The sequence below is a fragment of the Manacus vitellinus genome, unplaced genomic scaffold, assembly GCF_001715985.3.
Source record: "Manacus vitellinus isolate BGI_N305 unplaced genomic scaffold, ASM171598v3 scaffold_5_pilon, whole genome shotgun sequence".
Classification (NCBI taxonomy): Eukaryota; Metazoa; Chordata; class Aves; order Passeriformes; family Pipridae; genus Manacus; species Manacus vitellinus.
This window is the reverse complement of record NW_021940682.1, coordinates 12,162,011-12,174,297: the sequence shown is the minus strand read 5'-3', so window position 1 is coordinate 12,174,297 and position 12,287 is coordinate 12,162,011. Positions and strand designations below refer to the sequence as shown.

Sequence of the window (12,287 nt, the reverse complement as noted above, 5' to 3'; positions counted from 1 at the left end):
TTGGATATAGTTTTCCTGTGGTGCAAGGGCAGCTTGGAAATGGAAAACTCATGCCACGTGTGTGAATTGTTCACACACATAAGGTTGGTTTCTGCAAAATGCTTATGTGTTGCACCCAGTACACAGTTTTTAATACTATTCCTGTTTGCTTAGCTACATCTTTACTTTCAGCAAGGCTTAAGTGAATGTTTTAGTATGTATCTGCATTTGAATAAAGCAGAGAAGATAATTTTCCATTGGAAAACAGAGGACGTGACACAGCCAAGTTGTAGAAAAGTCTTGAGTGAAATATGGGACTGTTTTCCAAGGAAAAGCTGCAGAAGTTCATGCCTGTTAACTTTGCTTTAACTAAAGTGCAAGTTTGACTTTTTCTTCCTTGTCTAGTTTGTTGCATGATCCATGAAAAGGGAGGAAAGCTGCCTGTTTGCTGTCCAATTTGATACACTCAAGAGAAAAGACAAAGGACACCTTTGTGAGGAAGTCACATCCTATGCTTTAGAGGAATGTGAAACAATTTATATTTCAAATGTAAAGTGAATGAAGGAGGGAGAATGCTTTGCTCAGAGGGTACCAAGGAGTTCGTGTGTACGTACGGAGGTTATCTACACTTGGAATGAAAAGAAATTATTTTTCCTTACAAAAAGCATTTCTTTTCCATTCTTCCCCCCCTCTTATTTACTTTATAGACAAGTGGTCTGGCTAAGAAGATGTATTAGAATAATGCATTACTATTATTTCCTGAAAATTATAGCTCAGGAATTGCTTATTCCTGTGTTACTCTGATTATATGATACCCGAGCTGTCAGTACACTGATTGTGGGATTAAAGCTGTCTTAAGAGATGCTAAAACTCATTTTAGCAATATAATTTGTAGAAAATGTGTGTATTTCTTGCTGGGAAATAGTATCTTGCTGGGAAATATCATGTACAGTTGAGCTGTGTTTGGCTATAGATCTCTCTGATGGGCCTTTAAGCATCTATACAAACAGAACCACTTACAATGATCACTGTATCATTGATATCACATCTGTTCTTCTGGATTTCCAGGACCTTTCCCAGTCCATGAATAATTCCTTTGTCTGTTGCAATATTTGTATAGCGTATAGGTGCATCATTTATGAACAGCTGCAAAAGACATCCAACCAGTTAGAAAGCAGCAGAGCTGTTTGGTGGCTGTATGGTAACTAGAGCAGTAGCAGGTGAAAGAGGGAGCAATGTATAAGTATCATCACTTCAGGAAAACCAACAAAGGCAGTTAACATCAGGCACTTGTTCGTATTCCTGTTGCTGCATTTAACTGCTCCACTGGACTGGAGGGCATGAGATGACTTGCAGCCTGTTGAAGTTTCTTAGCAACAGGATTTGGGGGAGCAGCTTTTTCCAACAAGGTATCTTAAGGTAAAGCATATGGAGAAGGACTCTATAGCATGCCAAAAGGTGGGTTTGCTGTCTGGGGGGTGGGGGGTTTCGGGGAAGTTCTCCTAGCAGCTGCTCTTTCAAGGAGGGCTTTCATCACCTCAATGCTACCCCACACTCCCATCGTGCTCTCACCAGCAACAGCCCCACTGCAGATGCTTTTCCAAGGCTCTGCTGTGGGCAAAGAGCAGGGCTAAAACTACTTGGATGAGAAGATTTCTGTCTTCCTTTGCCTATTCCCAGAGGGAGTTCTGGGACAGAGAAGGAGGAATGAATTCCCTTCCTGACTTTCACTTAATCTTGCTGTGCCTGATTTTTCCATGAGTGGTGTTGAAAGACAATTGATATTTGTTGCCCTGTGCTTTGAGCTCTTAGGTTTGAAAGTGGAGTAAATACACAGAAAATAGAATTAATGTTGTATAATTAAGGGCAGGTTCCTAATAGCTCTTGGAAGTCAGATTAATGACTGCTTTGGAATGCAGGCTTGTAGTTGCTAGAGACAGACATCTGAAATGCAATGCTAAATGTGAACAGCACAACTGAAATCAAATTCAGTCAAAGATCCCTTCAAGGGTGACTTTGAATTAAGCAGGTATGAGACAGGCCTTGCATTTGAGAGAGAACTTTTGTGCTGTTATGTCGCAGAAGCTGGTGGGGGATGCAGAGCTCCTTTGGACTGCATGTTAGTTTAAAGCTGAAGCTGGATTTGTAAAAAGCAGGAAACCTGTTACTCCAAGCAAGTGCAGACACACAAGTGCAGTACCTGGCTGTTGTGGAGGAAGAACCCAACCTGGTAGGAGAACCCTAGCATGGTCTCCCTGTGCATGCCATTGTGCAGATTGTTCTTCAGGAGCTTCTCATCCAGTACAATATGATAGCGGATTTGACCTTCATCCTGCAAACAGACAGTTAAATTCAGGGTTATGTAGCAGAGCATGAAAAGTTACTAGGAATAGCATTTTCCAGAGGATATAAGCCAAACCTAGATTGGCTGAATTTAACCTACCTTTCCAGTAGGCAGGTTATTTCATACTTCTTACTGTAGAGACCCTGCATTCCTGTCATAATAAAATTTTTATTGACCGTGGAGGGTGAAAAGCTATTGAATTGTGAGGGCCAAGGTTTGCTTGACCCTGTGGCATCTGTTTCTGTGCTTGAGGCTGGCTGATAGATTCAGAGAAAAGTCAGATGACATTTTAGGACTCTGAACTTCATGAGTTCATTTGACATCAAAAGTTGCATATTCGTGTGTGCTTTTATAATCTTTCCATACCTATTCTTTCTTCCTGAATGATCTGTGGATGAATGTTTAGAGCATATATATATATATATATATATAAAATACATCTCTAAGGTAATTTTCAGTTAATAAAGAGCTAGAGCCACACCTGTTAATTGAAAAGTTTTCTATGCCTCATTACTATTCATATATCATTGAAAAGTGATGAAGTTATTCTCTATACATCAAAATTTTGTGAGGGCTTCTCAAAGCTTCTGCATCTTGTTCTGAAGCAGGAGACTTCCAGGAGGAAGGAAGCAGAAACAAGACGTGTTTGGGAGAGGTTTATAGATGTGAGAGAAACTGAGGCATTTGGAGAGTTTTGGGGCTGACTAGCTGACAGATATAGTGCTTCTGCAGCTTTATGTCTTTGCAATAAAAGGTGCTTGTGGGAAATCCTGCTGCCTGCTGTCCCCTTGTTCTGAATGTTCATACTTCTCATTCTTTGGCTCCTTCAAAGTGTGTGAAAGCATGAAGCAGCTCCAGGCTGCAAGATTTGTGATGTAGCCTGGCTTTGCCCACAGAGTGAAATAGTGGCCTTGACATCTCTTGAGGTGGGCCTCATTCTATTTTGATTTCCACAGATTTGGCAAAAAAATATTTGCAGATGAGAAGGTGGGAAATAAGGTAGAGCTAATCTCCATCAGTATCCAGCCCTTTTTAATGCTCCTGACTTGGATAAATTGGAGGAAAAGTTAACTCTCATCCATCTTGATTTCTGTCTTTTGTCACCAGTAGAGTTAGGACATCTTGTCTCATCAGAGCCAAGAAATGGGCTCTCCTCCCTGTGCCGAGCACTTCCCTCTGCAGCAGAGTTCTCTCAAGTGTTTCACAAAGAGGTTAAGGCTCAGGTAGGCTTAACCTTATGGTTGTTTTCTGATTTTTTTTTTTTTTGTCAGATTGCCATATCAGGCAAGGTTGGGAGCACGGCAAGGTTCCATCCTCCTCTTGGGAAGATGAAAGAAAGACAGGTGGAACATTGGTAAATAGTGGAAGTGAAAAGGATTTCTCTGTGTATGTAACCCAGACCTAATGGGATTGATGTCCTGTGCATCTCTCAAAGTTTGTTATAAATGCTTCTTGCAGTGATGAGGAAATGATGATGATGTGTCACAAAACACCTGAAATAGCATTCAAAAGTCATTTGAGCAGATGTAGCTTGATCACATGTGAATTCTTCTGGTGAGGTAGGAAGTGGGGCTTTTGCCATGGGTCTGCCATTGGTGGTAAGTGCTTTGGGATGATTTAGTTGAACCTTGTGCTCCTCAGCTTCCTGGTTGCAAATGGAGACCATGCAAGTAGGGACAGAGTGTGGCAGGGTAAATATTTATGAAAGGGACAGGGAAGCATTAATGTCATTGAGCAAATCATGGGTAAAACTTCCTCTGCAAGGTGTGTGGCTCTCCATATATGCATTCCATAAAACTGTTTCAAATTGAAAAAAACATGAAGAAAGCCACTGGGATGATTCAGAAAAAGGATAGCTTAACTTGAGAGGAGACTGACTGGCTTGAGAAGGGTGTTTTGCCTTGTAAATATGCCAGGGCATGAGTGCCAGAAAGAGAAAGTTGCTTCAGCTAAAGCATATTCCTGGTATAAGGATAAAGGGGTATAAACTGGCCAGAGGTATGCTGTCAAAATAATATAAACTAGCTCAGGGCACGAGGACTGAGGTCAGCAGGGGAGCTGGGATGGACACACCCATGCTGGTGGGAGGAGCTGGTGGCCAGTCAGGCATGAGCCCGTCGTGGGGCTCCTGGGGAGTGGCAGCAGCAGTGGGCTTTGCCTGAGGAAATTTTTGTTGCCACAAAAATGTCAGAAATTTTTGTGAGCCCTGGGACTGACCAACTGTGTTTGTAACCTGGGATTAGACACCATATGTGGGAAGTAGCTGGGCAACAGTATTCTTGCAGGAGTGACAAGGGCAAGCATCTGGATAGTTTTAAGAAAGAGTCAGAGTATTTTGTGGCATTATTAATGATGGGATATTTAGTGATGTCAGGGGGCTGGACTTGTTGACCTAGAAAACTCATTTTAGTGTTTTTCCTGGTCACTCCTATACTTATCTTTGCATTAAAAAAAACCACTCAAAATACCCCAAACCAAAAAAAGTTTACCGCTGACATGTCTTGGATATTATCAGGATGATTTTAATCTAGAGAAGGACAAAACCCAGAACAAATAGCTAGGTTCTTCCAGCATGCCAGGAAAATATACATAGATCTGTGTCTTCTCACCAACTCAGGTGTTAAAGAAAAAAACCAAACTCAACAGATCTCTCTTCCTGTTTTTGTGTCCTCTCAATCCATCCACTTGAAATTGTGATGAAATACTGAGCTGTTAAGACAAACCTTGTGAGTAATACGTACCAGAGTAGCAGACTTTTTATCCTTTAGGTAATTTTCTATGGCATCATTATCTGGGGCAAAGACTGTGTACATGTTTGCTGCTTCTATTTCGTTTGCCAGGCTGTATTGCTGTTGTGAAACACATAGAAACAAATCATAATGATTGTCTGATATCAGTCCAAATGCAATCAAAACAGAGAACTTCCTCTGTTCTTAAAACATTGTGAAAGAAATGTGAAAGCTTACAACGATGTAGCCCCTGAAAATGGAATAATCAGGCATTTGCTCCAGGCGGGCCAGCAACCTTGGCATGACAGAGCTGCGGAGGGGGGTCAGAACCTGGAAAGGGAGCAGATATCCCACATCAGCGTGTGTGCACCTGCTGTGGATCAGATGCAGGACAAAATGCTGTTCTGTGCAAACACTTTTTTTTTTCCCAAAGGCAGTTAATTATTTTGCACTGCCTGTGGTGCAGAGGAGCAAACCCTCCCCTGTGTGGCCGTGTACCTTGTCAATAACGTGTATGACCCCGTTTGTGGATGCGATGTCACCGGCCACGATGTGAGCGCCCTCCACGGTGAGGTTCTGAAAGAGGGTGAGGAGACAGGGTTTTCATTCACATCATGGAGGTGGCGTTTTCCCAGCAGTTCATACTGTGGATTTCCACACCTTCCCAAATGCTTGCCTAGGGCTCCACCATGGCTCTGCTCACACCAGTCCACACCAGGGGCTGGTTACCCTCTGGGAATCACGCACAGGAGAGGGGGCTTTGGGACTCTCTGCTGTTCCCTGTGTGCAGACTGGCAAAGCCATGGGGTTGCTTGCTCTGGAGTGGTTACCTGGGGTAGGTGCACTCCCCCACCCGCAGGCAGGCTGAACCCTGTGCCTATTCACATCAACTTGGTTCTATGCAGCTTTAAAAGACCCCGTCATGATTTTTCCTTCGGGACATGGAGATGGGGGGAACTTTCCCCTCCCTTAATGGGGATGAAGTATTTAAATGTGCCTTGTGTATTTCCAGAAAATCCTCCTCAGAATACAGAATTTACCTCATAGAAAGTGGAAAGGGCTGTCAGTTGTAGTTATTTACCTTCAAAAATATCTTCTTGTGATTTAGGACTATTGAGTTGCATATTTGGAGATGGGTGTGTTATGACTGCTTCCTCCTATCTTCCTGATTCTTTAAAATATGTTATTTGGTTTCCTTGATGCTCTTTGTCTTAACTTAGTTCACACAGTGCTCCAGGCAGAAACTGCCCTTTTGCTTGGTTACAAGACAGCCCAGAGTTTGTGGCAGCTACTGGGACATTAGGAATAAATAATATTGTGGACAAATTTCAGCTAGGTAAAGTGGTGGAGAAAATCAAGCTCATGTTTCTCCCAGAGGGCCCAATATAATCGATCTATTCCCTTAATTTTATTACGTGGTCTTTTTTTAAATATAACGTGTGGTTTTGTAATACAAGAAAGTCAGTGGCAGTGATGGTCAGGGTTTAGTGCATGATACCAAAATGGTTTTCAGGTCATCTCACCCCATTTTCTTTCGACAAGTGTAGGAATTTGCTCTGTAGCGATGTTGGCAGCACGTCAGAGGACGATAAATTCTGGAAATCAGCAAAGCTGTAAGCTCCTGTCAGTACATGATACCTAAAGGAAATTAACTGGATTTGAAGGTTTGGTATTTTCTCTATCTTTCTCCCCCTCCAGATAAATATGGTTAGTGTGTCTAAAACCATGGTTTTTAAATAGGAATTGTTTGTATTATACCTAGTTCAGCTGTGTTCTGATCTTAGCTTGGCCTTTAAACATTTCTGACATAATACAGATAATGCTTTGTTTCCAGTGGACTTGCTACAGAGATTTATACTGCTGTAACAAGAAGGGGAATCCTATGTCCTTCCTTTAAAATCATAAAACCTGTCTTGCTCTAGTGGCTTCAAACCAAAGGCTTGTTTGACATAAAAAGAAATAAATTAAAAAAAAAACAACCCCCCAAACAAATAACATACTTCAGTAGAGTTGGAATGTTACTTTTTGACATCCAAAAGGCTTTCTCTTCTTCATCCATGTTTTCAATTGCTTGCAGAGAAGGCACGAGGACAGTTAGATTAGAGGCAGTGGATAACACTGAGTTTATCTTGGCCTCCTGCATGAAAGTAAAGAGAGTAAAATAATTCATCCCCAGGACAGTCTATAAATAGCAGCTGGTGACTTCTTAGCAAGGTGGAGTATGTGACGTCCTTTGTGACCAACGCGGAGAGGAAAAACTATTATACTGAGCAGTGACTTGAACAACAGTACTTTGAGCTGTACAAAAATGGTCAGTGAGAGTCTATTTTTTACACAATAGATTGCCAGCATTTAAAGGACAGAAATAATGTTCGAGTCAGAACTGTTTTTTATTATGAAACACATAACTTGTCTCCTACAAAAGTTAGTCTGTCTCATGGATTCTGTTTTATGCACTTGAATATTGAAAAATAAACAAGATGATGAATACTAGTAGTTACTGATAACTTCAAGTAACTTACAGAGCACTCTATGCTATTTAAAAGATAGAAGGACTATGGACTGTGAAATAAGAAACTCCCACGACACAATGTTCCCATTCCAAAGAGGACTATTTAACATGGCTGGCATTTTTCAAGATGTCCAGGACTTATTTGTGTCCATTAGGACTACAGTGGAGCTTGCTGCTGACAGCTCTAATTTTAGGTGGGGCTTGTCAGCTCTGTAGTGTGCATGAATTGATTCATCTTCCATATGTTTTTGTCTGCCTTAAGGATGGAGAAAGCCTCCACTGGAGAGGATTTTTCCAGTTGTGTGGTTTTTTTGTTTTTGTGGAGTGAAAAAAGGAGAGCAAAAGATTTGAGCGTGATCTTGCTGCAGATGGGATTCTCCAAACTTTTCACAGGCTCCACCTTGCCATTTTTGATGCTGCAAAACTCAAGGGAGCAATATGAGTATAGGTTGTACCTTTTTGCAGCAGGTATGCTGCCTGGGAGCTGGCTTGTTTTGGACAGTCCTTCATTACCCATATTGGTTTTTAAATCAAGAAGGGAATCATCTCCCTTAAATAGCTGGGAATTTTGTCTCTGTTAAAATCATCTTTCTTTCTAGCCATCATCCCAGCCACCTTCCAAATATTTAAATATAGAAATAGCAACACACTTCCCCATCTCATCCTTCCTGATCAGCAGGAAAAATATATGGCTATAAAAAGTGGTAAACATCACATTCCTGTTCAACTATGAAATTAAAAACCTCACAGATGGATCTACCTCCCTATTTTGCTCATGTTTGTAGTTACCGTTGTTGAGTTTCTTAAGTTTCTCTGTGCAGTGTCCAGTGCTGCAGTCCGAGCTCAGGGCCAGGCAGATAACTGACTTGAATTAGCCACATTAGCTTCTCTTTCAAGCAGCTCCCTGAGGTGTTTGTTGTAATTGTGTGCTTTAATGATCTCCAAGCCATCTAACTTTGAAAAGCATGAAAGCAACTAATGTGCTGTGACTTCTCCTTCTGATGCTTTTCATTAACACATCACTGTTCTTTTTTGTTTGCCTTGTATTTGCTATACACTTCCTATATTTAGGTTATAAGCTCCTTGTGAGAGAAACAGGTTTTGATCTTTATTCCTACAGTGCCAATCACAGTGGAGTAGGACCTCTAATGTTACTGCTGCTCCAGAAATAGATGATAACATGAAAATAGAAAGTAGATTGTGACAATCCATCTATCCAGAACTTTGGTTTGTAAAATTTAATTTGGTGTTTCTTCCATAATCTGGAGCCATACAAGTTAATCTATTCCTTCAGTGAGGTTGTTCAGCTTGGAGAAGAGAAGACTCCAGGAAGAACTTTTTCAGCCTTTCAGTACTTAAAGGGAGCTTATAAGAAAGACAGGGCAGACTTTTTAGCAGGATCTTTTTCAAAAGAGTAAGGGATATGGAACCAGATGATCAACCCCTCCATGAGTGGTAGGATAGGCACTCTGATGCCTCTCCAGAGCTGCAGCCTCTGTTCTCTGACTGCAATACTGCTGCCAAGGTTCCCATTCCTAAAGGCTACAAGGCTTATGTAAACTGGAACATACTAAAAAAATTAGCCATGAAGTGTACTTACATTAACCCACTGGTTAAATGCAGCTGCTTCTGACAGAGTAGATAGCTCCTGATTAGAAAGAGGAAGAGAGAGTAATGAGCAGCTAAGCTGTAATTAACTGTACCAAAGTACTCTTGCCTGTGGTGTAACTCACTGTGTCTGGCCTGGCTGATGTGACATGGAGGAGGAGGTTTTCAGTGTGTCTGAAAAGGGAAGACATCAGTGTTTTTCTAATTCTAATATTTTCTGGTAATGGAAATGGTGAGTTACCAACTCTTGAAAATCAGGCTGGTGATTGCTTAGGTGTATTAAGTGTATCTGACCTTGGTGTATATTGTGTACTGACCCCAGGCTAAATGTTAATTTTCAGGGCTTCTAAACCTAAATCTTTTCTTAACTCCATGCAAAATTAATTGGAATTCATGTTGTTTTGTTTGGTGTTTGTACAGCATCTTACATATCATGCTGCAAGTAGATAGCCTTTATTCTGCCACAGTACTTAAAACAGAGATAGATGATAATATGAGCAGGGGCGGCAGACAGTGCTGAAAGCCATGAAAGATTATTGCCAGTGGCTGAGGCAGAGGACACTTTCATTTTTCCTACACTGTTAAATGCATATTTATTTCACCAATTTACTTGCTTTTGTTTTATCTGCCTGTGGGTCAGCATGGTTTGTTCCAACATGATAAATTGATAATTTCCACTGAGAAAGACTTCAGGGCAGAATTTCAGAAGAGCTGACTGCTTGCTGCTTCCAACTGGGAGGTGAGTGCTTAGCACTTTTGCAGGTTTGGACTCTGGGATTGGCATTTTTAAATTTTTTTTTAAGCAAGAAGTATGCTCAGATTCCTTAAGCCACTTTCTAAGCTATGTTTTTAAACACAACAGATCATTTATGTATCAGGCAAGTGTCTCCTGCTGGAAGACTGTTTGCGGATAGCACTGATGGGCATCATATTTTTCTAGCTGTTTATAAAGGCTTTGCTATTCCTCTGGTTAAGATCCAGCATGAGAACTGTGCAGTAGGTCCTGTGCTCAGAGAAAGTGACCATCCTACTTACATCTGCAGCATTTCCATAGCATATTGTACCATCTCCTTCGTAGCCCTTTGGACACACACACTTCCAGCCATGAGAAGACTCAAACTGACAAGTTGCCTTTGAACCAGAAAGAGAGAGAATTTGTCAGATATTCAGGAGACCACTCAAGAGCAAGAATGGCCTGTAAAGCCTCCTACTGGAATCCATTTATATACAAACACAAACTTAAAAAGGATCTTTGTACCATCTTCTGTGGATGTCCTCAGTCTCCTATAGGACACACGCCATCAGCCCAGGGCACTAACTTCCTCACCTACCCACCCTGCACTAAATCTGTAGGAATCCAAACTCTTGCTCCACCTTTCTTATTTCCTCCCTACATAAACTGGACCCTATTCCTTCATCCAAATATGACAGACTGATCCTCTGCTCCCCAGTGCTCCTCACTTTAGCTCTGTCCCTGTGCCCCCCCCACGCTAGTGTGGCTCTTGCAGGCACTACAGGACACAGCAGAGCACATACAGCTCCTGATACAGCTGATAGATGCCCGGGGAGAGATGTGTGACTTGGGTAAACATCCCAACAGTCCGATGCATTCAAGTTGTAGTTGCTGGTAGAGAAGCAGCACTTATTTATACTGGGCTCGAGATAATCCTTTTGTGCAGGCAGATTTGGGAGTAGCCCTTGCAGTCTGTCCTCAGCTCATGTACCATACTGACATGGTTCACACAGCATTTTTGGTGCTGGTAGCACTGCTTGGAAAATGCTTTCTCAAACAGAAATTGCAGGCTTGAAATGGCAAGTAAATTCTATGGCGTGCGCAGGAGGTGAGGTGTGATATGTATCTGAACACTTTGTTCAGGGAATGATAAATTACTCACCAGATGATGGCATTTTCCATTTTGTTCCAGGCACGAGTTTATGGGTGTGCATTCAATTCCATTCCCCTGAAATCCATCCTTACACTTGCAGTCATTCTGTCATTTCAATGAAACACAGCAATTCATTAAAATGATTAAAATAGTGTGCATATTCTAGACATGGTGAATTAGTTTCTCTGTGTTTCTGTGTAGCTTAGCATTGACTTCAGTGGAATGACATTGATTAATATCTCCAGAAGACCTTTATACCTGACATCTACTAATTTATTTACTGAAGAAGTATTTGCTGCCATGGCATCACCATGTAGGAAGGAGAGAGGACTGGGATAAGAACTGAAGGAGACTGCTTTGGGTAGAGAGCACTGTGTGGAAATAACATCATAGCTGGGAGGGAGGGGAGGATTTGGGGAAGAGAACAGATAAGGAAGCAGAGCAAAAGGGTTGAGGACTAGCACCTAAGATGGCAATGAATGTGACATGTGAGGACCTACCTGACCCGGCCCAACGTATACGCAGGTGGCATTTTCGTGGCACGCTGCCGCGATGGGTAGCAGGCAGTTGTTGATGGCTGAGCAGTCCCTTCCATCGCCTGTCCATCCTGCCTGGCAAACACACATGTGCTCTCCTGGGCCTGTCTGAACGCACTCGGCCTAGGGGGAGATGCAGAGGCATCGGTTCAGGACAGTTAGGTGGCATCTGGCATAAAGTGCAAGGCCTGTCTAAGCCACAGTGATCCTGCTATCTGGGGAAAGAGCCTGGAGCTCCAATGAACATCGTGACTCTTCTGCAAAAGTTTCTGGCCCCACCTTCCCCTCTGCCTACTTTTTCATGGTGTCAAGCTCTGTGGGGAAAGCACGTACTTACATTGATATTGCAGCCACCAGGGTTTAAAGTAGCACAAGGATCAACTTTGCTGCAGCTCAAGCCATCTCCCTCATAGCCAGGTTTGCAAACACAGCTACAGGGACAAGAGGAGGAGGGAGGCGTTAAACGTGATAGGACAGCTCTAAAATAAAGTGATTGTTTTCCACTGTAACATGCTATTTATAGGGAGCTTAAAATTGGTAACCTTGGATTCATGATGCAAGTAGCCTAAGTGCGTACATTATGTTTTTTTCCAAAATGTTGACTGGGTTAATTGAGTCAAATCAGGGATCTATTCTCTGTGTACGAGATGGGGAGTGAAATTAATTCTGAGCTGATATGATCATTGCAAAGTT

General features: G+C 42.0%; 1 protein-coding gene across 1 annotated transcript in view; it reads right to left on the bottom strand.

The window, feature by feature from the left end:
- Positions 1-12,287, bottom strand: part of STAB2 (stabilin 2) — an 82,762-nt gene that overhangs the window by 34,867 nt on the left and 35,608 nt on the right. The window contains exons 24-35 of the mRNA XM_029963636.1: positions 11,932-12,025; positions 11,559-11,717; positions 11,068-11,163; positions 10,208-10,303; positions 9,165-9,212; positions 7,053-7,189; positions 6,576-6,690; positions 5,551-5,628; positions 5,290-5,382; positions 5,065-5,172; positions 2,180-2,311; positions 1,000-1,125 (exon numbers count right to left, since the gene is read on the bottom strand). Coding sequence (XP_029819496.1) covers positions 1,000-1,125; positions 2,180-2,311; positions 5,065-5,172; positions 5,290-5,382; positions 5,551-5,628; positions 6,576-6,690; positions 7,053-7,189; positions 9,165-9,212; positions 10,208-10,303; positions 11,068-11,163; positions 11,559-11,717; positions 11,932-12,025 — 1,282 coding nt within the window. The remainder of the gene's footprint in view (positions 1-999; positions 1,126-2,179; positions 2,312-5,064; positions 5,173-5,289; positions 5,383-5,550; positions 5,629-6,575; positions 6,691-7,052; positions 7,190-9,164; positions 9,213-10,207; positions 10,304-11,067; positions 11,164-11,558; positions 11,718-11,931; positions 12,026-12,287) is intronic.